Below are 27,570 nucleotides of genomic sequence, written 5' to 3' on the forward strand. Positions count from 1 at the left end.
TTTTTATCACTTTTTTGACATATTATACTAAGAATTTGTTATCCCTTTTTTACATAATCTATTTATTATGACTTTTTTGACATACTATACTAATGCTGTTTTATCACTTTTTCAACATACTATACTATGGCTATTTTATCGCTTTTTTGACATACTATACTATAGCATTTTTATCTCTTTTTCGACAAACTATACTATGGCTTTTTTTGACATATACTATAGCTTTTTTATCACTTTTTCAACATACTATACTATGGCTTTTTTATCACTTTTTCGACATGCTATACTATGGCTTTTTCGACATACTATACTATAGCATTTTTATCTCTTTTTCAGCATACTATACTATGGCTTTTTTCTCCTTTTTTGACATATTATACTATAGCTTTTTTATCACTTTTTCAACATACTATACTATGGCTTTTTTATCACTTTTTTGACATACTATACTAAGAATTTGTAATCCCTTTTTTACATACTCTATTTATTATGACTTTTTTTACATACTATACTAACGCTGTTTTATCACTTTTTTGACGTACTATACTATAGCTTTTTTATCACTTTTTCAACATAGTATACTATGTCTTTTTTATCACTTTTTTGACTTAGTATACTATGGCTTTTTTCTCCTTTTTTGACATACTATACTATAGCTTTTTTATCACTTTTTCAACATACTATACTATGGCTTTTTTATCCCTTTTTTACATACTCTATTTATTATGACTTTTTTTACATACTATACTAATGCTGTTTTATCACTTTTTTGACATACTATAGCTTTTTTATCACTTTTTTGACTTAGTATACTATGGCTTTTTTCTCCTTCTTTGACATACTATACTATGGCTTTTTTATCCCTTTTTTACATACTCTATTTATTATGACTTTTTTTACATACTATACTAATGCTGTTTTATCACTTTTTTGACATACTATACTATAGCATTTTTATCTCTTTTTCAACATAATATACTATGGCCTTTTTTCGACATATACTATAGCTTTTTTATCACTTTTTCAACATACTATACTATGGCTTTTCTATCACTTTTTCGACATGCTATACTAAGGCTATTTCGACTAACTATTCTATAGCATTTTTATCTCTTTTTCAACATACTATACTATGGCTTTTTTATCACTTTTTTGACTTATTGTACTAAGGCTTTTTTATCACTTTTTCAACATACTATACTATGGCTATTTTATCGCTTTTTTGACATACTATACTATAGCATTTTTATCTCTTTTTCAACAAACTATACTATGGCTTTTTTGACATACTATAGCTTTTTTCTCCTTTTTTGACATACTATACTATAGCATTTTTATCTCTTTTTCGACATACTATACTATAGCTTTTTTATCACTTTTTCAACATAGTATACTATGTCTTCTTTATCACTTTTTTGACTTATTATACTATGGCTTTTTTATCCTTTTTTGACATACTATACTATAGCTTTTTTATCACTTTTTCGACTTATTATACTATGGCTATTTTATCGCTTTTTTCACATACTATACTATAGCATTTTTATCACTTTTTTGACATACTCTATTTATTATGACTTTTTTTACATACTATACTAGTGCTGTTTTATCACTTTTTTGACTTATTATACTATGGCTTTTTTGACCAACTGTACATATATATGGCTTTTTATCACGTTTTCGAAATACTATGGCTTTTTTTTAAATAAGAATTTGTTATTCCTTTTTTACATACTATACTAGCTCTGTTTCATCACTTTTTTGACCCCTTTTTGTCATAATATACTGGCTTTTTTTATATATTTTACTATAGCTTACTTTTGATATACTATTGATGTTTTATCACTTTTTTCCATAATCTATATGGACTAGTTTGCATCCCCCCTTGAAGAATTCTTAGTAATGACAACAAAACTGTTAGTGTGTCCACATGCTACAAGCATTTTGTGATAGCGCATGCACCCCTCCTCTATGTAGTTGATCGTTGCTAAGAAGGATATGGATCCTTCAGAAGAGGTAAGTATCTTCACTCAAGTTTCTGTGCAGGAGTCACCATGTTCTAAACATTGCCATAATGAGAAAATCAATGTTTTGTGGAGCTGATCGTCTTCCTCAGCTTTGTGTATCAAAAAAAGTGATTACATCATAGTGTGTCAATTATTTGTATAGCACCTTTAACTACATATAAACCCAAAGCCACAAAAAAGAGTTGATGCAAACACTGTAATTTTTGTGTTTCAGAATGCACCAACCAACAAGCTTCTCTATGCCAAAGACATTCCAAAGTTTAAACAGGAAGTAAAGGCTTACTACAAGCAGATCAGAGACCAGTTACCAATCACAGATTCTGAATTCAAGGAATTCCTGCAGGAAGAGTCAAAGGTGATGTTCATTACAGTACATCTTTACAAGTTGGCACCATGACGACTAGCAGTGAACAGAACAGTTTTTTGTTTCAGAAACATGAAAACGAGTTCAATGAAGCTGCAGCCCTCAGAGAACTCTACAAATTCATTCAGCGATACTTCCTAGAGGTCAGTCCTTTTCATCTCAACACTAGATCACACACAGTTGTCTACATCACAAAAAGTAGTAAAAGGTTATTAGATATAAAAGTATTTATACTGGTGGACTCAGCATCAAGATAACCACAGCTGGGTTTGCTTCAACACGTGTTATCTGTGAGATGTTGACCACAAGAGCAAGTTCCCTTGTGCAACAGTGAGTCACATGGGGAAATAAGATTTCCTCTCATATCTGTTGTCAGGTCAGCCAAAACTTTTTAATGAGCATTACAGTGAGAATAAAATGTCAGAATCATTCTTTTATCAAAACTGTTTAATTAACTAACAGTTACACCACTTAGGAAAAGGCATGTAAACCTGAGTCTTGTTTCTAGGTGTTAGTGTATTATGACTGTCAATTTTAATTGAAAGGTGTGTTTATGTTGCAACCTACTGAAAAGTTTTTGACGAGATTGAAGTTTTATTGCCAATAGCTTTAGGGGTATGCTTGCCTTTTCTACAGATCAAAGAGAAGCTGGACCAAAACGGAGCCCCTACTGAGCTGACGGAACAACTACATCATGTTAAAAAGTCATTTGACGGACTGAAAAGCTGCTCCTGGAACTAAGCTTTCGTCTTTTTACTCATATCAAGTAACTTAAGGACGTGGTAAGAGAACATTATTTAAAAGATGGTGAGGTAAGAAAAGCAGCTAATATGATTTCCTGCGTTAGTAAGGCACATATTACCTCAGTAGCTTATAGTATTTAAAAGATCCCTCTTGCTGAATGCAGTTTGTGACTGTATGAAAAACGTCTGATGACTAGTAACAAATAAGCTTTAATTACAATGTCACAACCACAGATTTCTGTAAATTATTTCTACACAATTGAAGTTGAACTGCATTTATAGCAAACATGTAAACAATACCAACTCAAACCCTGAGATTGTCACGGTCAGTTCTGAAAATGGCAAAATCCATTTATTAATACAAATAAGGCTTTTTTTTTTATAAAAAAAAAAAACTGCCACTGTCCTTGATGTGATCTCACTCTATATTTTAAATGCAAGTCCAAGAGGAAGTAGTGTGGGGGTTAGAGATCAGGCAGGGGAGTGGGGTCCTGGCCCCTCTGCACCAGAGATCCTAGTTCCTCCAACTGCTGCTGCTGGGCACTTTCCAAATCCTCCAACCTGCGACGGAGCAAAGCCAACTCCCTCTGATGCTGCTCCTCCTGCCACACAGAGGGGAAAGGAGACAAATGTTCCAAAACAGCCTTCCTTACTTTCACACCATGGAAACCTAACTAGTGTGGCTGAAGGGAGTTTAACATGTCTAACTTCAGATGCCACACTTGAAGTGTGACCTTTTTGCATTTCGTTGGGTGTGTGAAAAGAGACTTAACCTGTGTTGTTGGTGCATGGCATTCTTGTGTAAAAACTGCTCTTCGATTCAAACTATTTACATGGCATTATCATCCTTACTGGTATGCTGGCTAAGGGTCCTGCAGACCCAAGGAAAAAGGCAGGAGGTGCAGTTAGGAAGGGGGGGACAGCACTGTAGGGGCTCTGGCCGCCCAATAGGAGGCGCCGAAACTCATTATTTCGTCGCTGCAGCTCCTTCAATCTCCTGTTGAGTTGGGCTTGTTCCTCTGAGAAAGATGAACATCTGGAAAAGAAATGGGTGTGTTGAATATAGAAGAAAACAATAACTTTAACCAGTTCCTGGCAGGTTAGCCTAACTATTATGTCATTCATAACATGAGACTTAAAGTTTACTTTTTGGCTGCTGCAGCTTCCAGTTCCAGCTCTTCTATCCTGGCCTCCTGCAGCTGGATCTTATCTTGCAGTCTCTTCTCTTTGTTCTCGGTCAGTGTTTTTCTCTGAGACAGACAGACTAAATCAAGTCACTCTTGAAGGTTAACTAGGTTTTCCCAACTTGGACCAATTTTCCTTTTGTGTGTAAGTGGCTGATGTAGTAAATTACTGGATAGTGCATCTTAAACATAGGTACACGTCTTAAACATTATGGAATGGGTCCCTAGAGAGGTAGACCTTTTGTTAAAGAGTAACATAAAAAACATCCCTGAAATTGCTATCACCAAACATATATAAGCCATCTTCGTTCATCATTTACCATTTAGTTTGGTTGAAATAAACCCTTGTTTTACAGACTGACAGTGTAATGAGCAGCGGTACCTTCTTCTGGGCCACTGCTGCCCTCTGCAGTTTCTCTTTGACCTGAGAGTATTTCTGCTGCAGCTCAGCTTCTCGCTCCTGCAGCTTGTGTTTCTCTTCCAACCACTCAACCCGACGGTCCTCCACCAGTCTGGAGGAAGAAAACAGAAGAAGAGAATTTTAATGGGGTAGTTAAAACACCAGCTCAAGATACATGATTTGTTGTTAGTAATTTTCTAACAAAAGGGAAGCTGCTCTCTTTAGCAGGATTACTTAAAGACAGACCAGCAGACGTACCGCTCTGCTTCATGTTGGCTCCTCTCAGCCTGGGCTCGGGCTGTCCTCAGATCCTCCCTCTGTCTGTCTAGCGTTTCTCTCAGTCGCTGGTTTGTCTCCATCAGGTCACTTTCAGAGTGAGACAGCGTCCCCAGCTGGACACCCAGTTCATGGTTTTGCTGTTGGTCAAACAGATCAGCCACTCAATCTCCGCAGGGTTTCGCTAAATGCAGTGTTCCCTTAAGAAGTCTGAAATTAAACTTTGTGAAATGAAAGTCATAACAGTCTTTAAGAGATGAAGCCTTGCTGCATTTTCACCTTATTTTATACAGCAGTGCATGCTGCGTTCAGGATGGGACGGTGCGTGTTTAATGAAAAATGGTTTGGTGAGAATAGGTTTCGGGGGTAGTTGAAGTTTGCAGGAAACAACGAGGTGTAATTTAACGTTAGAGACCATGGGACTGAATGCACCTGATTAACAAATTAGCTGTACACATTGGTTGCTAGTGGGGCTGTTATGGTAAAATTTCAGACCCAACTCGCCGCTTCTCAACTGCCGTCTTCGAGTGGATTTATATCGCCGCCACAAACTCAAAGGGCAGAGGGGGCCCTTTAGTCGGTAAGCCGACACAATTACACGTTTAAATAAGTAAATTTTGTAGATATTGCACATATTTACAAAAAACTGCATTGCTAACACATTGTGGTGTAACTAAGATATCTGCTGATTTTTTACATGGTGATCTGTCAGAGGCTCTTTCCTATTAAATTATTCCAACATTTTTAGGTCTTAAGCTATATTTGTAGTGGTTTTAAAAAGCTCTACATTTCTGGCGATAATATGGGTGAGATTTTTTTTTTTTTTATAACACCAGCACAACAGACTTTGTTGAACAATAACATTGTAAAAGAAGACAAATGGTCATGTGTTTTGGCAGTGCCCTTTCCTTCTGGTCTACTGGAAACTAATTAAAATCTTTCAAATGTATTCATGTTTGAGACTGTTGAGCCCAGTTACTGTTAAAGGATTTGTAAACAAGTATGTTTAATATTATGTTGATAGCCACTAAGAAACAATAGATGTACCCAAAGTTAAAGACTATTTTGGAATTTTTCCTTTCACTCACTTATTTTCTCCGGATTTTATGTATTTTATTCCATTCTTTTCTACGTATATATTTATTAATTTTATTTTTTCTTTAAAATCTCAAGTATGCATACTTGTTGTGCTGTATTATGTGTTCCTAATAAAAAATTGAAAAAAAGGTTACATTTGACTTCAAGAAAAGGTGCAAGAAATAACAGTGAGGTAGTTGAGACTTACCTTCTGCAGCTCAGCGATCTCTGCTTTCTGTCTCTCGAGCTCCTCCAGCTGTGAGCTTTGCTGCTGAAGTTTGCTTCTGTAAAAACAAACTTTTACATTCATAATACAAATAAGATCTTATCTACTATCTCTAATTTCCACTCAATAAAAATAACAAAATAAGGGTGTAGAAGACAAATCCTAACAAGCTGGCTAAGTCTAAACTTAGCATAGGAACAGAATGTGGGGCGGAGAGGCTTTAGAACTACAGTACGTCACAGGGCCAACAACAGACATTAATCTCAAACTCTAGGTTCCTTTCATTTAAAAATAACTAACCCTATCGGTAGTTATGTCAACACTAAGCTAAAACAAAGCAGACAAAAATGGTGGATATTAAATAAACATGATTGTAACATTCAGTAAGTGCTTGTTCTTGGTGGGTTTCTGTACATAACATCACAGAGTACAGTCTGGACCTGCTATTTTATGAAAGCGCTTTGAGATAACAGATTTGTCGCTATATATATATAAAATTGAATTATAAATCGGACCTCAGGTTTTGTAGTTCCTTGCGGGCTGACTCCTCTCCTTGTTGGGTGCTACGAAGGCGCTCCTCCCATTCCTCCATCTGGGCGTGGTCTGCAGCATCCTGCAGGGCCCTCTGCTGTTCCAGAGCAGCGAGACGGTTCTCCACCTCCAACCTAACAATAGAAAATCCTATAAATCCTAATAAATGTGGAATGTCTGAGCAAATCTAACATGACAATTTAAAGAGGTCCCTTCTAAACTGAATTTGTGAACATGATCAAGAAGCATTACACTAGGAGGAAAAACATAAGTTGTTTTATTGTACCAAATAGGCCCTGGAGTTGTGCAAGTTGCTGGAATGATTGGGCGAGTCGACCCTCCTTTCACCACATTGCTGTCACCAGGTGACTGATATTAGTAAGTGAAACAAAACAAAAGGTAATTCTCACTTTTCCTCGTGCAGTGTTGCAGTTTTGCGGAACTCCTCCTCACGGGCGGACTGGACCTTCCTGACCAACTCTCTCTCTTTCTCCACCAGAACTTCCTTGTGTCGTGCCACTGCGGCCTTCAACACTTCCACGTCTGCCTGCAGACCTGAGACACAAGAGTTATGAGAATTTGAAGGAATGGGGTTGATACACACTGTAAAAAATAAAAAAAATAAAATCAACATGCTATATTCTTCTTTAGAGACAAAGGATATCTATAACCTAAGATGTGAAGGTCTGGATCAGTTGATTTATTTGTAAATAAACTCTTGACTATTCATTATCATAACAAAGTACAACGAGGAATCTGTGCTCTGTCAACTTGGCACTTACTTTCCTAGACAAGAAGTCAAATGTGGAAAAGGGAGGGAGTATGAAGATAAAAAAATGAAATATGGACACAAGCAGAAAACCATTAGCTTGTAGAGGTGTGTGTGTGTGTGTTCTCTCCATACCGTCAATCTGCCCCTGCAGTGTGTCTCTCTCCCTCTCCAACTCCCCTTTAGAGCGGGCACACTCCAGTTTGACACTGGCCACCTCCAGTTTATGTGAATGCTTCAGGCTTTCAATCTGAGAACCAGAAAAATCAGATCTGGGATGATATACGTAGAGCTGCAACAATTCCAAATGTTGCTTTACAATTAATTGTCTCACAAATAATTACGATTAACAATATAATTGTTTCTCTAAGTCAAATAAAAAAATTCTAATTTTGAGGCCTCTATGTTTACAGGCTTGTGGTGATGCACAATGTGCTATAAGTGCCAAAAAAAATAATTACGTTGGGTCAAAATTATTGAGCAATGTCTTTCATAGAGCAATTAAGGGAGTATGGTTTCCGACTAGGAATTCCGACATTCCATGTAATATTGAACATTGAACAGCCCGTGCCCCTCGCCTGGCAACATGGCGGTACTGGCAGAGTCTTACTTTATTATGACTGTGACATATAAAAACAAGTGCCTAACAGTTTAAGGTGGTAAAATATGAGAACCGTTTATTACAGGGAAACATCCCACGATTTTGATGTGAATTAATACTGGGGTGTCTACAAAACTGGGTGAGTCTATTGACTTCAAAAAGTTCACCTCTTTACTTTAAATATCTGTGTCCATTATCACATGTACTTGTGTTATTGTTGAATACGTATTTCCAAACTCGTGACGTTTTTGTTGAGTTATTACACAATACTTATCTGACCTTTTAAAATCCCGACAAATTGCCTATATTACAGAAAAGAAAACTAAACTGAATTTGAAAACAAAAAGTCAAAACAAAATAAAGACTAGTGAAAAATGCAAATCTAATATAATCTTGTTTAAAGAAGAAAAAAAATCGTTGACAATCATGATATCAATTCTAAGCAAAAGAAATGTGATTCCGGTTTTTCCCCGAATCGTGCAGTCCTGTACTGTAATAGCACAAGTACACACAAACTCTATGAAAGGCAAGTTATAGACCATTTTTTTAAGGCCAGCATGAGCTATAAGAATGTGTATGCTGCATGGATGCCACATAAATGAATACATAGTTATATGACTATGTAGAAAAAACTAAACTGAAATTTAATCTGTATTGAAATCACAGAGAACAACAATAATAAAAAAAAGCTTTTGGAAATTGTTATTTCAAGATGTTGCAGTCAGTGAGAAAATTTGGATTTTTTACTAAAAACCTAGCTGTGTCATCTGTGAGACATAAGTAGGTGAAATCCCACTCATTTTCAAATCCAGGGATTTATTTGACCTGCCTGTGTCTGCCTGCATACACAAACAAGCCCTCCTGCTTTTATCAGGTTTTGGTTAAATCCTGACGTGACCTCATGTGATTGGTCAAAGCAGTCAGCAGCCAAGATGCTGGCTAGCGGTAAGAGATTGAATTTCAAGATGGCCGAATAACCGCTCAGTTGTAAATTTATAAATTTTATTGTGTAAGTCTCTGAAAATTCAATGAAGTTTCAGGTCAGATTACTAGACCTCTGGAAGGGCTACAAAGGCACCGAAGCCCTCTTTGGAAAGCCCCTGCTGTTAGCTACAATGCTAAAAGGACACGGCAACCAGCCAGAACAAGGCTAGGTTGAAGCGATTATTTAACAATAGTTACAGGGCAGGTAGGTAGTGCAAAATGATATAAAAGTATCTTTAAAAATCTAACCGGATCAGATTGGATTTTAGGCACAATGCATGACAAAACGTTTAATGTTATGACAAGAACAGTTAAGAATACAAACTGTTGAGGTGACAAAACCTAGAAAGACAAACAATTGAATTGTCTTTGTTACTGTCATGCTTTTACAGCTTGACCCATAACCCTTGAACAGATCCTGGCGAGGAAGCCCGGACGGTGCTGTGTAATGACATAATGGGGAATGATCCATCTCAGAGGGCGGGGTCAGAGCTAATAAAAACAGCATACCTGGCAGGTGAGGGAGTTGACCTCTCTCTCGGCTTTGTGCAGCCGTCCGGTGAGCTGGCTGTTCTGCTCGTGGGTCAGATGAAGCTCGCTCTCCATCCGCTCCAGCTGCAGACGCAACGACTGACGCTCCGCCTGTCACACCAACATCCAATCAGATCCAACAATCGGCAAAAAATTGATTGTAGCTAAATCAAGGTTAAAAGTGATCATCCAGCAATTAAGTTAAATAAAAAGCAATAAGCAATAAAACAATAAGAGCAGTTTCCTCACCTCCAGCGACTTGACAGCAGCCTGAGACTCTGTTAGTTGTCTGATCTGGATGCGCTGGACGTTCTCGGCCTGTTGGCCCGAGTTTTCTTTCTGGGCGCGTAGCTCTGCCACCTCTGCCTCCAGGCCCTTAAGTCGCAGGTGGAGCTGGGCTTTTTCCCTCAGCAGAGCCTCCACTCGCTTCCCATCACGCAGTGGGTCTAAACCCTGGTACTGAGCCACCAGCTCTTCCCTGTCCTTCTCCAGATGAGCAATCTGACAACACAAAGGGGCATTCTTTAAATTAGTCTCTACTTTTACCATTAGACACCAGTGTATACTGACAGCTAGAAATGGCATAAACAACCGAAATGTTGACCAACCAAACAAGCCTACCTCTGCTTCATAGCGGATCCTTGTCTCCTCCAGTTTATGAGCATGTTCTTCCCTCTGGTGGTCAAACTGGGACTTGAGAAAGGTGAAGTCATACCGCAGCTTGTTGTACTCAGACCTGTATTTCTCTGTCTCCTACAAAGAACCATGAGTACACTTATTAGCCCCAAATCAGTGAGATGGAGGACAAGAGAGCGAGCAATCAAGCAGACAAAATGGAAATTAGCTGCTGTTCTCTTAAAAATGAATTTCATTTTCAAAAGGCAATCAATTTGAATAGCTGTTGAATAGCCGCTATGGACTCAAGTCACAGCTGCCAGCACCAATTTAGAGCGGGTATTGAAAGCATAACACCAGCATTTTTCCATTTTCATTTTGCAGCTGTTTATTCATGTACATTTATAACAACAAATTATATTTAGTAGCATACTTCATAAAGTAAACATTAAGAAACATTCTGTTTTAGTATTATTTAACATTGTTTGTTTTATATCAGTGCTTGGCATTAGTACATGGCTTCTTGTTAATCATGACTACCACAACCAGTCACTCAGGTTTCCATGTCATGTCCCACTAGGTTTAACATACCTAAATTTAGATTGTAAAAATGTTGAAAAATCTGATTTTATCAACATGTATTACAAAACAGAGGGGAATTAAAAAATTGACTAGTTTTCTCTTTGTCATTAAAGTACCATTAATACGAAGTTGCTGTTGATACGAAGAAAATTTATGGCACTTAACTTAGAGATGTTCCAATACCGGTATCATCTACAATACCAGATGTTAAAACATGACAAAATATATGACACACTGGTATCGGATCAGTACTCGGCATAGGCCGATAAGCAAGTTCAGGTATTGGACCACCTCTAACTTAACTCCCACATTACTGACTTACAATACAGCAACAGACAGACTGACCTCCTCCAGTTTGTTGAACCTCTCTCTGACTGGAGCCTCCATCTCCTGCTGCACCTGAGCTCTGAGCAACTCCAGTCGCTGAGGGGTCATCACCTGACACAGACACAAGCACGCACAGTCAGTGGATGTTAAGGGCGTTTTCACACCGACAGCCTTTAGTCTGGTTGAGTCAAACTAGAGTTTGTTGGCCCCGCTGGTGCGATTCATTTGGACAGGTGGGAACGCGGCAATCAAACTCTGGTGCGGACCGAAAGCGGACCAAACAAGTGTACCGAGACGTGTTTGAAGAGGTGTTCTCGAAACGCTGTAAATCGAACTCTGAAGCACCAACTACGTAGAAACGTCTCTTGCGAAACAATGTCTGATCATTTAAATTAAATGAGCTGGTTTGACCAGTAGACTAGAACAGAGGACCTTCTTTCTGTATTTACTTTCTTGCTCCCGCCCCCAGACACATCCATCCAATAACAGGGCTGGACGTTTTTGCCGGATGTGTAACGACACAATTTGGTACGCTTAGATTTTTCCAGGTATGAGACCAAACCAAACCGCTTCAAGTTTACTAACTCACCAATTGATTTGGACCAAAGCAAACAAACTACAGGTGTAAAAAAAGCCCTAAGTTGCACAGTGGCAATTAAAAAAAATTCTAACTAAAATCTCAACCACACCAAAAACAATTGTGTCCTTTTGTTTTGATTTCTGTGGTCAATCAAAGAGCAGAAGAATTTACTATCCCCTCGTGGTTTATTGTGTAATATTTCCTTCACCTCAGGCTTTGTTTACCTGCAGTCGAAGCTCCTCTAGCTCCCTGGTTTTGTCCAGCAGTTCTCCTCGGAGCTCAGCCAGCAGCAGCTGCAGTTTCTCCTGCTGAGCCTGTCTGTCGCTCAGCAGGCGCTTTAGTTCACCCTGCGCCCGGGCAAACTCATCCCGCAAGCTGCAACAAAAGATGCTGGAGGTGAGACTGAGCACAGTAAATTACCAACAGATACCTGGAAAATACGGGAAACAAGATGGAAGTATGATGCATGGTGAAAAACAGAATTAAAGTGTTCCATGTGTAAAATTATTGATAGATACATTTGCGTATATTACATTGAAAATGATTATGTTCTGTACTAAACTGCATGGAGCATGCCAATTTCAAGCTCTTGGGGAGTTTTAGGCAATCATCCTTCACTTTCCCATGCAAAATATATTTTGTATCCTTTTATTTTTTTGTATTTGTGTAAATAAAGCAACAAAATGAAAGTGCAATTAACAATTTGACTCTTTCTTTCCATTATAACTACAGACTTTGCCCTATAAAATTATAGCCGGTGTCAGTTTGGTTGACGATATGTGGTTATGGAGAAAGGTTTTGTTTTCACTGTTTTGTTCTACTCCTTCAGCCATACAAGGGCAAGGACTGCTTAAGTATTAAAAAGTTAATATTGAAATCAGATTTACCTGGCGTGTTCAGCCTTAAGTGTCTGGTAGTTGGACCTGTGGTTTTCACACTTCATCCTCTCATCGATTAGCATCTTTTGCAGCTCCATCTCTGCTCCTCCCAACCCAGCAGACAACCCCAGCATGGCTGCAGACTTCCCCATCCCGGGCTCCAGGTTTGGGAGGAGAGGTGCCGAATGGCCAAGGGCAGAAGAGGTCATCTCACCTCTGGAGGTTGAGGGTCAGAGACCAAAGGAGAGAAAGAAAAGCTGGATGAACTAAGCAAAGGAATGGCTGTGGTTCTATCCAAAAAAGGAATAGAGGTTTTCAGTAAGCCTGTTCTTTAACAGTGACAAAAACTGTCTGTACTTCCACTAAGTGTGTTGAGGTGCTACTAGAGGGCAATAATTAGTCCTGGCTTTGTTGTCAGTTAGTTACCATGGTGGTGGCTTTGAGAAGAGTCCCCCAGCTACTCGTTAAAATTACAACCTCTTAGCAGTCAATGCAAGACTGTGAATCAATCTCAAGTGATTTGTTATCGACACTCCATGGGCTCTGTGGGTACGCGGTCCGTGATTGCAACCACTAAATCACTTTAGACTACATCAAGCATCCCGTCTATCCCTGGGGCAATTTAGGACCAATGTCACCATGTCAGAATAAATCAACAATAATTAATACAGGAATTTAGCTAGATAACAGCTAATTAAGTATTAACAAACTAGACAATTTAACTTTCTGTGCACTGAATGCGGTTGATATCAGGCGGCCTTAAATTACAACCTAACGCCTAACCTAACTTGTGAATATCACTCTAAATCTGGTATGTGGGTCCAGATTATTACAATTTATCATGTACTTTGATTGATTGGCTCATATATCAGCACTTAACGGTGCAGACTGTCGTCCCAAACAAACAAAAAGCATCAACTTGTTTTTAAAAGTCGCGCCCTCATGCGCGCTATGTCACGCGACATATGCTAACTACGTTAGGGCGTCCGTTATCGGAAATTCCCTACTTGACATTTTTCTAGCAAAGTCAGGGCAATAGAGTTGAATTAGGCATTCGCTGCCATGAGTTATGCAAGCATTCTAAATGGAAATGCAAACAACTGACAACTACTAAAGCTACACGGGTAACGCTAACCTGTCAGCTAACTTTAGCAGGAATTAGCTAACTTGAAAACATTGCTAACGATATGTACAACTCAGCGCATATTTGGCTTTTAAACAACGAATTACGAACCCATGAAGTACTATTAAACAACACTATACGTGACTTCATAGATGTGAGTAATTGACTGCCGAAAGCCACTTACCTTTTGTTAAAGTTGAAACTTTGTTTCCTGCTTTCTGTTTGCTTCGCTAGCCAGCGCTAAGCTAGCTAGCTAGCTAATCTGCAAACTACAAAATACGGGATCATGGGAATCTTTTTCCCAAGTGAGTTTCTTTCGTTGAAAAATACCAAAGACCATATTCACAAAACCTTCATACAGGCTATATATATCAGTATCAAGCTGTGTACATATTTCAATTACTACAATTGATATCTATCTACTAAAGCTAAATTACGTAAATATGTAGCTAAAGCATCTTCAAGTACCCATGCACCCATGCACTAACTTGCAAGGCAGCTGGTTCTCGCGAGATTAAGAGACAATCGCGGTATTCCTATTAATCTAATTGTACATAAGGCATTTCTAATCGTGTATCTCGTCCTAAACTAAAATCACCCAGTAACTGACTTCTGCATATCTTCCTAACATCATGTACAATATTTGTACACTTTCAGCGGCTCACTTCATTAAATACTGCAATGCTCAATTCCATTAACTAATGACAGATTAGTCAATGCAAACACTGCAAACCACTGTGGTTACTGCTTTTACAAAAGCTGAATGCAAGCCATATTGTTCTACAGGTCCTGGTTTACAATTCTACAAATTTAACAAATGCAGCTTCATTACACACGGTGTAAAATCTTAAATAATCTTTGAATGTAATGAATTAATTTGCTTTTGGAACAATAAACACTGGACACAGGGATTGCCTCTTTGACTCCTTGAGGAACAATCTTAATTGTTCTTCAAGGGAAAAATGAGTCTGACCAAATTGTCTTCAGCCAGGAAGTTAAATCTATAGTGTGTCAATTAAAAATAACTGCTATTCAACTCGCAATCCTTTTTTATTAAGTCCATGAATAGTCGCAGCAATTGGTGTCATTGATTTGAGGTCTGTATAACAATCTCTCCATATGTTCCTTCACCACACTGGTTAAAAAGACCTGTAATAATCCAGAATCCAGACATGATGGAGGAGGATAAGATAAGAATAACACTTCTTTCCCACTAAATGGTGAGTACATCAAACCAGAGACAATAGTGTTAACACGCACATCTCTTCCTGTAAAGTCTGGGGAATTTTTGAAACATTAGTAGTGCTCTGCTCTTTGGTTGCAGTCGGTGTACATTTTTTTATTTGGATCAATTTGTTTTGTTGATAATGAGTTATATTTAAAAAAGGAAAACTTGTAAACAATTTGTGAACAACTTGGTGGTAGTGGTTATAAAAGAATCATAAAACAACAACTGTGATGCAGAAATGTAACGGATATTAAAAAATGTTACACATGGTTGTGCGTACAGTGAGAAAACACATTAACAGAGAACTTAAACCAAACCTGAATCATAGTAAATGATCTGTTTACATAACATTGATATTTCTACTGTAAAGATAACTGTTATTTTATAACCTCACTGTGACAATAGGATTGTAAAAGTAGTTAACGCTTAAAAAAAAAAAGTTTTATGCAAAACCGCAGCATCAGTGGCTGTTGCAATAAACTTTAAGGCACCTCCGACCTTCGAAGATTTTTAAATCCCAAATCATACTTGTAGTTTAGTCTACATCCTATTCATTATTACTTAACAAAACATTTGGTTAACTAAAGTAGCCAAGTGGTCAAGCTTCTTATGGAAATCTATTTACAAGGGGAATAATTAATTACATAAAAAAAATAAATTAACAAAAATATCTAGGAAATTTACAACATCTGATTGGCGTACATTGCCACCTTCCTGAGAGCACATACTGTCTTTCCAAAACACGGTGCCGTTGGTCCAAATATTTTCAGCTGGAGCTGCAAGAAAAATAGAAAAGCAAGAGACAATTCAATAAAAAAATTCCAACCTAAAAAAACGGAAGAACAGAAATCAATAGGTCACTACTCTGGTCACCTGTCTGCAGCATCCTGGTCAGCCTCCGCATTGCTGTCAGCTTTGGATGCAGACGTTCGCAATTTACTAGGATCTAAAACAGGAGGTTAAATAAAGTTGGTATCTGTCCACAAAAATATATAACATTTGAAAAATTAGCAGGAACATAAAAACACTTGAGCTCCTCTACCTTGAATCCAGCGGATCTGCGTGGCTGGACCGTAGCCCTGCTCGTTCTTAGCAGCGATGCGGAAGACGACCGCTGGCCGGTTGGAGGCCGAGCAGTCGATCTGGGCGTTATCCAGGTGGGTGGAGCTGACTGAGCAGGACGTCTTGGTGCCGCGGTAGATCCTGATGAAGGACATCTGACCTGGACGCTCCGAGCTGGTGGAGCGACTCTTTTTCACCGCCATGTACATGGAATACTCGAGGATCCGGCCCGATGGGGAGGGGGGCGCGTCCCACGTAATGTTGACCGAATCGTTGGCCTGTAAAGAAAAGGAGTGTTAAGGGGTAGGCCAGCACGATTAATGGTTATAAAATGTAACGTGATCTCGATTCCCCCTGTTCACGATTTCATTTTTAAATAACTTTGATTATTCTTTTATTAAAACATGTTTTTAATTTGATTGTCATTTAATTTTACTAGCCGACTGCATTACAAACACTACTTCTTTCTTCTGTGAGTTCTAAACGTAGACCGTATAAAATAGGTTTTGAAGCGCTGTAATGCTCTCCCTTCTCTTCATTGAAGCCTTTATGTAAAACAGGCCTCTTCTTTATCTGTTTTTAAAACCCATCTTAAAACCCATCTTTTCTCTTTGGCTTTTGACACATAGTAAGATGTCGACTACATTTACTTGTTCTTATTTGCTACTTTGTGTGTTTTTTAATTGTATGGTTATTAATTATAAATTTGTTTGTTTATTTTCTGTACAACACTTTGGTCAACTTTGGTTCTTGTAAAGCGCTTAACAAATAAAGTGGGTATGGTATGGTAAGCCTCTATGTTTACAGGCTTGTAGTGATGCACAATGGTGCCCCAAAAAATCTATGTTTGGTACTGTCAATATGTCTTGTTTTGTCATGGTTCACATGTGCAATAAAAATTAAACTATGTGAGAAAAAAATTGGTTTCAGAGAATCGTGACATCAATTCTAGGCTAAAACATCGTGATTCCTATTTTTCCCTGTATCGTGCAGGCCTATTAGGGGGGAATGTGTGGATTACAGCAGCTCGTTCTGATTCCCTTCGCTTCAGGAAACAAAAAACAACTTTGAATACTGAAAAGTAAAGTTTTGAAGATAATTTGGATTGTGCAAAAAAGCCAGGGCAGCTTGGTTCTTTTGGTGAATGATTGTTAAGATTTACAAAGAATATGTTTACTTCATTTACTCTCTATATAAATAAAGTACACACAGCAATACACTGGTTTTACCTTTAAAAATTACCTTTAACCATGTATCCAGGTAATTTAAATAGCTCACGTTACTGTATTATTTGAACAGTTAACTTCTTATCTAATATTGAATGTGGCGTTTTTCTTATGCGGGGTACAAAAGACGATTGTGATCGTTTTAAAGAAATGTAAACAACCCAGAGTGTTTTTTTCTCCTATCCTAAAATGTATCCATGGTGTAGCCAGACCTTCCTCCACAGCGCTTTGGAGTTAAATCTGGCAATGTGAGAATATTACTTTATCAACAGCTCCTTGATATGTCACCTTGGTAATTTTGACAGCAGATGGCGCTCCAGGGAAACCAGGTTGGCATGTCTTGAACTCGCTGACTGGGCTGAAGTCTCCCTGGCCAAAGTAGTTGATGCCCGCAACTCTGAACCTATAGGTCTGACCTGGAGCCAGCTCCTGCTTCTCTCTGCTTTGGTAGTCAAGATTCCTCTGGAGGAAGGGTTAATGGGGAAGCAAGGTATTGACAGAGAATGTGTGGTTGAGAAGACAAGAATAAATGGGATCTTCATGGAGTCCCAACCAAAACCCACTTTAGATTAAATAACCAACATGGCATAAAGACTTTGTGTAACTATAAACGCAAACTTTCTTAAGCCAAGTGGCGTGTTATCTGTATGCATTTTGAGCTATCCACCTGTATGTCTATAATAACAGCGGACGTATACATACACGCTACATGCAGTCTTATTGCGAGAAAAACTTGTTATCGTGAGAAGACTGCTACGATTGAGTTCAGGGAAAGAAAAGCAGATTTTCTCCCTTTCAAACTACTGACAACGCCGTAAATTCACACGCAATAGCAAGATAATGTAGGACATTGGAGGCCAAAGGGCGTTGATAAACACGCTAAAAAAGCGAGGATGCGTCTTGATAACACACCACTAATGGCCTACGAATTAGCGTGTAATACATACGCCATTTCATGAGATCAGTCTGTAAATAACAGTGAGACCAGTCTTCAGTAATGAAAACTATGCAGAAGTATGTCTTACCTCTTTAGTGAGTGACGGCCGGCTGCTGATGGCTGCAGTCTCCTGTTCACTGTCAGCAGGGAGAAAGTAGTGGCTGACCTCAGAGAAGAGAGCTTTGAACACACCAACGTCAAACCACACGGCTTCGTCTGGATTCTGCTGGAGGGTTCATAGTCTTAGTTTAGACCGAGCACAGTGGGAGCTGATAAGTAGTGTTCAGAAGTGGATCTGACCTGATGTGTAGGGGCGTAGAAATCAGTTTTCTTGTCAGCTGAAATAGGTTGTTCCTCTGTCAAAGCAAAATGAAAGCAAACCGTGAATCCCACTTCACACCGTGCTGCCGTCTGGTTCATCGCTGACATTTGAGCATCATCATTACCTAGCTGGCGCTGAGCTGAGCTGCTGACCTCTGCTGCTGATGTCTCCTGTCCTGCACCTACAACCAACACACAGATAGAGAGCGCAAAAGGACTGGGGGTCACCGAGAGCAGTTCAGACTAAACCGTAAAAGCTTGCTGTGTCTTGTTTCCCCCACGCTGTGTGTCAAATAGAGCAAGGGCAACAGCTGACATATCCATTTATCGACTTGACAACGAGACTTACCGCAGGATTTTGTGTCAGAGTCATTCTCTGTCTCCCTCCCAGCACTCCTCCCTCCTTGTGCTTTGGTCTCTGCTGAGCCAGTGGACAGTCTCGCTGTAGTTTCCTGCTGTGCTGAAGCATCCTGAAATTATCAGAGAAAGTCAAGTACAAGACCTGTCTTTTGTAAAGAGGAAGCAGTGCCTAAAAACAGTCTGGGCCTGCTATAATAATGAACCCTGGGTTTTCTTACTTCGGATGGAAGTTTTTTTATATTATTAAGTGCTCTACATTACAGTACTGGCAGGTTTTCTTTATATTCTAGGTTGACGTATAGCTCGATATTCGATATACAATTTAATACTAAAACAGGAGTGTTTTCTACATGTTTAAGCATGTTTAAGTCACATCTACCTGAGCTGATGCTTTTGCTTCTTTATTAGTGGTTGCTCCAGTTGCAGGTTGAAGAGACGGGACACCTGAGAAGAAGAGTTAAGCGAAATTTCACTGTAGTTCCAAACATGTCTTTATAAAGTTCCTCGCTCTGATGAATGTGCCGCAGACCCTCAGTCTCTTTTCCGTTTATGTATTTTTCAGGAGGTAAGATTGCTGTGTTTAGTAACCTCTATTCTTCAACTATTCCATGTAGGGCTTAGATGTATGTTATATCAATATTAGCAAAGAATTTCTAATATGGGAATAAGTTCCACTCTCTCGACACATCCGTCTTCGGAAGTGGTTGCATTTCCACCCGAGTTCCACTGGGGCTGATTGCGTTTCTTAAAACCAATCAAAGTTGTCATGGGCGGCGCTAGGCGGGAAGGAACTTGTTTTGGTGGAACATGTGTACGTTCAAAGGTTGATTTAGTCGTGCAACAGAAAACTCAGATTGGCCAGATAGTCTAGCTATCTGTCTGGATTTACCCAGCAGAGTTCTGAGGAGGAGATAACCATAGTCCTCAGAAATCCACCACAGTTTAGAACGCCAACATAAAGAAGCGTTCGGTGACGGATATCTGGCCGAAAAAAAAGGACATACGGCGGAATTTCTGGCGGCATTGGGTCAATCTCAGAAGTGGAACGTGGTGGATATAGACTATATTGACATCAATTTATGAGACTAGATATAGTCCAAAATTTTGTTATGTATATGTTGTGTTGTCTTATATGGTGATGGTCATTTTCTGAACTTTCCATACTGTTCTATTGTTTGTCTTTACCCATTTAGTCATTGTAGCTACATTACTGAGGATTATTTGTCAAAAATCTCATTGTGTAAATATTTTTTGAAAGCACCAATAATCAACCCCCAAAATATCGCCGCAATATTGATAAATGATTTACGGTACGCCAGATCGCCTTGCTCTCATTCCATGATTTTTTCCTGTGTCCTGAGCCTCTTCTCTCTGAAGACACGTGCACTGTCCATACCGGCAGTGTCTTTACCCTTCCCGTCCAGTCCATCCGTTCCAGTTGGACTGACTGGTTTGGCTGCTGGAGGTGCAGGCTGGATCTGAAGGATGTAACAGTCTGCTGCCACCAGAGGGCGCCACGCCACATGAAGCAGGCCGACTGTGGATTTGATGAGTAACACCGCCTCTGGGGCGGCTGGTCGATCTGAGGAAAGAATACAAAATATTATTTTGAAGAACTGTATTAGCTTCTTTTTTTCAGTACTGACAAAACAAGTTCTGTTGCTTTAAAATTTCACCAAAGTCAAGCAATCAAAATAAACAAGACTTGATCAGTGACTAATCACTTAAAGCTTCTCAAGACAGCTGAGCTTAGTCTCAGTTTTCACCTGTCTCCAGGTACCAGAGGTCCTTGCAGCAGACCTGGTAGTTCCAGCTCCTACGGAACCCGTCACGGCCGCTCCAAATGTAAAGCCTGGACCCAACCGTGGCAGCACAGTGGCCGGCCCTGGCTCTGGGCCTACAGGCGTACGGATCCTCACTCTGGGGTCCCTGGATCTGCAACTGGGACTCAATATTGCCCTGCTGCTCTGGGCCCAGGTTCTGCCAGCTCATAGTGTCTGTGACAGAAAGACAGGGCAGCAATGAACTTGCCGGCCCCTGAACAAAGCAAAACAAAACCTATGGGCTGAATAAAAAACAAGATGCATCAGAACTTCAAGCTTCCCTTAAGACGCAGCAGTCGGACTGGCAAATCTGATGTTAAAAAAACACCACATTTTGCCAAAACTGAACCATTAAAGATATTTTTAGAGAAAATGTACTGACCTAAGTTGAGTACGGTTAAGGAGTCACTGCAGATCCATTCAGTTCCTAAAGCAATGTGTTTGTCTGACTCTGGTACAGGAATCCAGCCACCAAAAACATACATCCTGCGGACAGAGGGACACACAGGACTTTATCAAAGGTAAGCCAGTTAAGGTGTCACGTACAAGAAGAAACAGTTTTGGCGATGTGGGGAATTTTTCATGGTTAAATGCACTTATTTAAAGTGCTCATATTAAGGTTAAGGTTGTACCAGAATAGGTTTATGTGGTATATAGTTTTTTTAAATATCACCATATTTTGGTTGTAATGGACATTGCTGCAGCTCCTCTTTTCACCCTGTGTTGAGCTCCCTGTTTTAGCTACAGAGTGAGGCATCTCATTCCTATTCCATCTTTGTTGGGAGTTGCACATGCACAGCACCTACGCAAGGTAATTTGGCCTTTTTCACTTTTTAAACCTATAACATGCATAAAAAGATATATAACACAAAAAAGGAAAGGGGTAAAGCCAAAAAGCATAATATGAGCCATTTAAAACAGTAATAATAATATTAGTAGAAGTAGTAATAATAACAATAATAACACATATATACATATATATGAGTATGACTGGGGGGGCGGGTCCTAATGGTCTGAGGATAGAAGCTCCTTCTGATCCTCTCAGTACTGTTCTGGTGCATCGGAACTTTCTTCCTTTTTCTTGAAGAACCTGGTGTAAATATCCTTTAAGCAATGGCTTCCTGTGATACGTTCAGGCAAAAAAACATTCTCTGCAGGGCCTTGCGTTCCTGTTTGGTGCCGTTGCCGTACCAGGCAGTGATGTTCCACGTCAGGATGCGATCGACGATGCAAAAATCGAAACTGCTCAGTATTTTTAGAGGGATACCTGGATTTTCCTCAGGCGCCTGAGGTGAAGCAGTCACTGCCTTGCCTTTCTCATCACTGAGTCAGTATGCAGCGCCCAGGTCGGACCCTTAGTGAGGTGATGCGGACACCAACGTACTTGAAGCTGTTCACCCTCTCTCTTCACAAAGTCATCTTTTTTAGTCATGCTGACATTCATGAGTAGGTGCTTGGCCGGACACGGGTCAGGTTCTTCTTTCAGGTATTTACATATAATACATTAATGTGATGCAATACAAACTACACATCTGCTTTAACAGAGACATGACACTGACAATGATGGATCCCTTACTTGTTTCCAATAACACTGGCGGAGTGAAGGCTTCTGGGAAGTGGCGTGAAACCCCTGGTTTCAGGCGTTGACCAAACCATTGTGTCTGAAGAAAGGAAAAGAATAATGGTGAGAAAGTTTAAATATTACAAAGAGTTGTTTCTCACTACATGCAAATAAGCATTAGTTCTGTTCCATGTTGTTTATTTTATTCAAGGTACAGTGGCAACTAAAGGATGCAAAATGTGTCCATTTTCACTTTCTGAAAATTGCAGACTTAATTATATGTCAAAAAACTAAACGTCCTACCAAGGTCCAGCTGCCAGAGGTCGTCTAGCCGGCATCCTTGCATCCCTCCAAAGATGTAGAGCTTCGGTGAGCCGAGGCCAGTGTAGGCAACCGAGGTGTGGGACTCCCGTGCTGAGGGACCACCACCCTTGGTCTCTGGGATGCTCCATCCTCTTGCCCCCGATGACGGCTGCAGCTCCAGCTCATAGAAGTCACACATGTACCTAAAATGGTAAAAAGTCAAACTTATTTCTGCAACCATCTCTTAAGTAAAGGTTATATATCAAACTGTATAGTCTATTGTTAATTGTAGATTTGCACTTGCAACATGACTAAGTTGCTAGAAGCCCGTTCTATATTTAAACACCAATGTAACAGTTATTCTTTAAATTAGAGGTGAAAAGATTAATCCATGAAAATAAAATAAACTGCAATTATTTATAAATCAATTTGCAAGAATAAATGCCACACATTATCTGGTTCTAGCTTCTCACAGAAGATAATTTACTGCTTTTCAGTGTCTTTAGTCTATATTGACAACATATAATTTACGGGATTGTTCAGATGCTTCCAGAGGTTCTGCCATTTTTGGCCAGAGGTCCCTCCGGTCAATTTGGGAAACATCCTCCAAGCAAGAACCAACAATCAAATTATACTGATCTTTTGAGGAAAATTCTCATCACACACTCGATATCCATTTTTATTCCAGAGTTCGCCTCCCTAAGGGCTCATGTTCTACCAAAACAAGCACTTTCCCGAGGCTATTTTGCAGAGGCACCGTTGCTCTGTCTAGGGCTTAGTGGCGCCCAAGACAATTGTAATTGGTTTAAATAAAAATTAATATAAAATAATCCGCAAATTAACCGATCATGACAATCCTTATTTGCAATCCTAATTTTAACACTAGAGGAGTACAGGGCTTACTAAAGAAAATGTCATTAATAAGTTCCAACAACAACCCCCCCCCCCCCCCCCCCCCCCCCCCCCCCCCCCCCCCCCCCCCCTTACCTTGGTACGTTGCCGTTGGGGTCTTCACTATCATTGGCCAGCCCTCCAAACAGGTAACACTTGCTACCCACAAGGGTGAAGCTGTGTCCAATCCGAGGGCAGGGAGGCAAGCCATTCCTGGGTGCCCTGGGCTTCAGCTTCTTCCACAGCCAGCGACTAGCCTGAGCCACACGGAACCAAATTCAAGATTTGAGAACTTTTCGTCAGTACAGCACCAGGGTCAGAATCACATCTGAAGAACTGTGACGGCATTACCTGAAGTTCATAGAGGCTGTTGGTATATTTCCCAAACTCAACCATGCCACCAAAGACCAGTATTCGAGTGCCTTCACAGACAAAGCCATGGGAGGCACAGCCGGGTGGGATGTCACCCCTCACCGCAGGTAGAAACCACTGCCTTGAGACTGGAACAATGGACAGATTCACAGATAGCGACACTTTATTCATCTCAAAGGAAATTAAGGATTAAAGATTAATTTGTATTAGAAAAAACATCCTTGTGAATGCTGCCCTTTAGACATTTTATACACCCTGCATTGAAACAACTCCCACAAGTAGAGCTATTTTGCAGATGGATAAATAAAAGGGCTTCAAAATCACCGACATCGCAATAATGAAATAGCAATCTGAACTAGTGCAATATCCACAATATGTGTCAAACCATTCCAAATTATGTTTTAAGTTGTTACAGAGACGTCCCAGCCTACAAATTATAACCTGCAAACTAAAGAAAAATATCTTTGCTCGGTCAAAAAACACACTGTAATCAATTTAAATTTAATATTTTCAATGAAAATTAGAATGACAGAAAAAGTATCATTCCCTTTCATGAATCATATCGCAATATCAGTGAAAATAACGGCAATTACATATTTTCCTCATATCATGCAGCCCTAATAAATATTACCTCAAACAACAGGCCCTTCATTAAAATAAGCATTACGATGTAAAGGTCTTTATAGCAAAATGCCCTCCATATGCCACATCATTTATAGTACAGCAATCACTTTACACACAAAATGTACTGTGCTCGTGCCTGTCTTAAGTTCTGCTATTAAATAATGTTAAATAAAGCTACATTTAAGCGTGTTGCATTGTCTAAGATTTTAAATTAAATGTCGGTTGTTTTCGCTACGCTGACTAAAACAAGTGACAGTCATGACGCTCCCACTAATAGTAAGCTGACGTTACGTGTATTTGATTTGCTCGAATAACCGAGCCGATTTCGGGTGGAAATACTAGTGGCTGGTTTACAATAACAAACCCTATAATACCAAATTTGTGCTTAACTAGTCGGTGACTTTTTTAAATGAACAACAACAACTCATGCAAAGGGCTGGTTTGTGTCTTTTTGACTCCTGTGCATGCTAAAAACATTAGCCGTCCAGCTAACGTTAGCTTACCAGTGTTGTAAACATGAAGGTCCTCCGCTATCCCTTCATTTCCACCGCCGAACACAACAATTAGCTCCCGTATGGCAGCTGCTCGGTGTCCGTGTCTGGACCGCGGTATCACTCCAGTGGCAGAATGAACCTTTCTCCATTGCGGCTCCTTGGCACCAGTAGTCATTTTCCCGTTCGGGACGATGAACTTTGGCGCTGTTGTCGTTTCAAAGACGAGGGCGGAGCGAAGGAGGCATCAGGAAGTTCAACCAGAGAGGTGGGAAAAAGGCAAGACATCTCACTCTGCCTAGTTTACCAGGTATCAAAATTAAATTTAGGTTGGGTTACTTCTTCTTCTTCTTTGAAATTTAAAGTCAGATCGCCTCTTTAATGTTGCACTTAATCTCTGGAATTAGTTAACTGCTACAGTGTCCGGTATGTCAGATTTTCCTCATCAGTCCTGTTTAATTAGGTAGACTGAACAACAGTGGCAGCTTTTGGCCTACAATACACAATCAAACAAACTATCTCTCTCTATCTCTCTCTCTCTCTCTCTCTCTCTCTATATATATATATATATATATATTTATATATATATTTAAATATATATGTAAAATAAAAAAGGTGTATGTAGAACCGCCCCTGCTGATCAAGCATCTTCTGCCTTGTCCACTTTCACCACACATCAGTATGTTCTTTACTTTTGCTCCTGTTAGCCCTAATTGTTTAATTTCTTCCAACATGTCCTCTCTCTCTGATACATATTTTTTCTGGTACCTCACAATGATCACAAAAAACCCTTGGATGCCATAATGTGACGTGGGCTGTTTAGGTTAATGCGTCCAATAAGACTTACAAAAGAGGGATATTTGATGGTGCTTGAGGGGAGTCAAAGTTAGGGTTACTCTGCCACATAGCCCATTATATTGGTTAATCTATCTATTTTCTAGGCAAAACATGCTTTGGGCTACATTTATACTATTGTTTGGTTAATTGTCTCAAACATAGGCCATCATTTGTCTATAGAAGGCAAAAAAATGCTGTTTATACAATTGTATTCAGGTAATTAACTTGTTGTATAGTATAAAAATGAGTGTATTTGCCAGATGAGATACTTGCACATGCACAAACCTTTAGTTACTGATATCAAATCAACGGTTAGGCAACAATTTTATGCTACAAAAATACCCGAACTTGACTTCATATATGTGTGTGTGTGTGTGTGTGTGTGTTTAGGAACAGGATCTCCTCTGGATAAGCAGGAAGATTATGACGTCGGTTGTCTCAGCGCTGAGTGTAGTCGGAATTACAATATTTGAGTGTGCGCGCGTGCGTGCTTGCGCGCGTGCGTGAGAGAGGAGTGGAGGAAGATGCGGTTAAAAGGGACAGTTTGTGTGTGTAGCGCGTGGCTTACGTGTGTTTGTGCGTGGAAGAGAGTGGTTTAAAGGAGGGTGTGTGTTTATGGGAAAGGGAAAGAGAGCGAGAGAGAAAGAGAAAGAGAGAGAGAGAGAGTGTGTGTGTGTGTGAATGTGTGTTTGTGTGTGTGTGTGTGTGTGTGTGTGTGTGTGTGTGTGTGTGTGTATGTGTGTACACAGACGGGAATTCTGCGCCAAAGGAAGTGCCCCGGTTCTCCGTCTTCGCGTTCCGACTTCCTGCTCTGAGGCAGGAGAGAGAAAAGCTGCGGATCCGCTTTCAGACAGCAGTAGGAGCATGGAGCCCCTACACAACACACACATACCGCTATAATAAGACACAAACGCACACATTACACACAGGCAGACGGGTAGAGGAGCAGCGGGCGTCCACAGCAGGGTAGGTACATGTTTAAGTTTCCTTCTCACAACTTTCTAGACTTTTGTGCGCGTTTGTGCTTAACAGAGAGAAAGAAAATGACTTATATTAGCTGTTGGTGTGTTTTCTGAAACCTCATCAAGTTCAGATATTCACTGTCAACTTGAAAACCACATTAAAGCCGCGCTTAAAGTCATAAACCTGTGCGTAATAAGCTTTAAAGCTGTGCGTAAAACGTTGTTACAGCCATATGCGTTCACCGCTTTGGAACATGCGTAAAGTTGACCCAAATAGGTTTGGCTCCATAAAAAAAGAAAGAAAAGAGGTTAGTGTTCCGGCCGCTGTGGAAAAATCAACCCTGGCTCCTTTAACAATCTAGTTGTAGACTTTCTGGTCCGTCTGGACCTCGCAGACTAATTGCCATGCGCTTCCGGATTGAAGCTGGCAGCAGACAACATCTTGAAAATGAGTCACTGGTGCAAAACAAAGAACCATTTGAGTTCCAACAGAACCCATTTCCTTCTTCATACACACACAAACTTAAAAAAAATAACTAGCCCACAATATGGATGGAGAATCATATGCAGCTTTTTGATTTGGTTTGTTTTTGTTGAACTGAAAATGTCGAGTGTCCAAAGTTGCCTGGAGGGTATATCTGACTGATTCACGTTGGAGGAAGATACTGTTCATGTATGGGTCATTTACAACTTTTTAACTTACACTGTCAATTTCTCTCCACACCACTGTGGGCCAGTACTGGGCTGCTTTTAT

At 39.8% G+C, this 27,570-nt stretch overlaps 4 protein-coding genes across 14 annotated transcripts in view; 2 read left to right on the top strand and 2 right to left on the bottom strand.

Moving 5' to 3' along the window:
• plxnc1 (plexin C1) overlaps positions 1-3,751 on the top strand; it is a 41,889-nt gene extending 38,138 nt beyond the window's left edge. For 4 of the 5 annotated variants that reach the window (XM_034863324.1, XM_034863327.1, XM_034863326.1 and 1 more), the window contains 3 exons: positions 2,242-2,382; positions 2,460-2,534; positions 3,028-3,132. In XM_034863324.1, coding sequence (XP_034719215.1) covers positions 2,242-2,382; positions 2,460-2,534; positions 3,028-3,132 — 321 coding nt within the window. Of the gene's footprint in view, positions 1-2,241; positions 2,383-2,459; positions 2,535-3,027; positions 3,174-3,583 lie in introns of those variants that run through there. The other variant, XM_034863325.1, reaches the window with a different exon arrangement.
• hcfc2 (host cell factor C2) overlaps positions 1-25,340 on the bottom strand; it is a 26,403-nt gene extending 1,063 nt beyond the window's left edge. The window contains exons 1-17 of one of the 5 annotated variants that reach the window (XM_034863334.1): positions 25,030-25,340; positions 23,882-24,030; positions 23,627-23,787; positions 22,640-22,842; positions 22,352-22,436; positions 21,158-21,261; positions 20,719-20,949; positions 20,349-20,534; positions 19,332-19,396; positions 18,942-19,062; positions 18,718-18,774; positions 18,572-18,627; positions 18,360-18,494; positions 17,623-17,796; positions 16,089-16,386; positions 15,920-15,992; positions 15,500-15,822 (exon numbers count right to left, since the gene is read on the bottom strand). In XM_034863334.1, the coding sequence (XP_034719225.1) occupies positions 15,813-15,822; positions 15,920-15,992; positions 16,089-16,386; positions 17,623-17,796; positions 18,360-18,494; positions 18,572-18,627; positions 18,718-18,774; positions 18,942-19,062; positions 19,332-19,396; positions 20,349-20,534; positions 20,719-20,949; positions 21,158-21,261; positions 22,352-22,436; positions 22,640-22,842; positions 23,627-23,787; positions 23,882-24,030; positions 25,030-25,195 (2,274 nt within the window). In that variant the 5' untranslated portion in view covers positions 25,196-25,340 and the 3' untranslated portion in view covers positions 15,500-15,812. Of the gene's footprint in view, positions 1-14,862; positions 15,823-15,919; positions 15,993-16,088; positions 16,387-17,622; positions 17,809-18,359; positions 18,498-18,571; positions 18,628-18,717; positions 18,775-18,941; positions 19,063-19,331; positions 19,397-20,348; positions 20,535-20,718; positions 20,950-21,157; positions 21,262-22,351; positions 22,437-22,639; positions 22,843-23,626; positions 23,788-23,881; positions 24,031-25,029 lie in introns of those variants that run through there. The other 4 variants (XM_034863333.1, XM_034863330.1, XM_034863332.1 and 1 more) reach the window with 4 other exon arrangements.
• On the bottom strand, positions 3,523-14,326 carry cep83 (centrosomal protein 83). 2 transcript variants are annotated; one of them, XM_034863335.1, is made up of 16 exons: positions 14,003-14,326; positions 12,705-12,911; positions 12,042-12,192; positions 11,256-11,348; positions 10,335-10,466; positions 9,963-10,214; positions 9,693-9,824; positions 7,733-7,847; positions 7,239-7,383; positions 6,813-6,962; positions 6,280-6,355; positions 4,977-5,134; positions 4,701-4,830; positions 4,281-4,384; positions 3,987-4,170; positions 3,523-3,736 (listed from the first exon to the last, which is right to left on the bottom strand). In XM_034863335.1, the coding sequence occupies exons 2-16, from the start codon at positions 12,902-12,904 to the stop codon at positions 3,599-3,601; spliced, it is 2,160 nt and encodes a 719-aa protein (XP_034719226.1). In that variant the 5' UTR covers positions 12,905-12,911; positions 14,003-14,326; the 3' UTR covers positions 3,523-3,598. The 2 variants fall into 2 exon arrangements, with proteins under 2 accessions (XP_034719226.1, XP_034719227.1); XM_034863336.1 differs by lacking the exon at positions 14,003-14,326 and adding an exon at positions 13,122-13,319.
• A 1,217-nt stretch (positions 25,341-26,557) lies between the features above and the next one.
• Positions 26,558-27,570, top strand: part of elk3 (ETS transcription factor ELK3) — an 8,062-nt gene continuing 7,049 nt past the window's right edge. The window contains exon 1 of one of the 2 annotated variants that reach the window (XM_034863338.1): positions 26,558-26,820. The gene's annotated coding sequence lies outside the window, so the exon portion shown is untranslated. The remainder of the gene's footprint in view (positions 26,821-27,570) is intronic. The other variant, XM_034863337.1, reaches the window with a different exon arrangement.

The sequence above is a fragment of the Etheostoma cragini genome, chromosome 23 (genome assembly GCF_013103735.1).
Source record: "Etheostoma cragini isolate CJK2018 chromosome 23, CSU_Ecrag_1.0, whole genome shotgun sequence".
NCBI lineage: Eukaryota > Metazoa > Chordata > Actinopteri > Perciformes > Percidae > Etheostoma > Etheostoma cragini.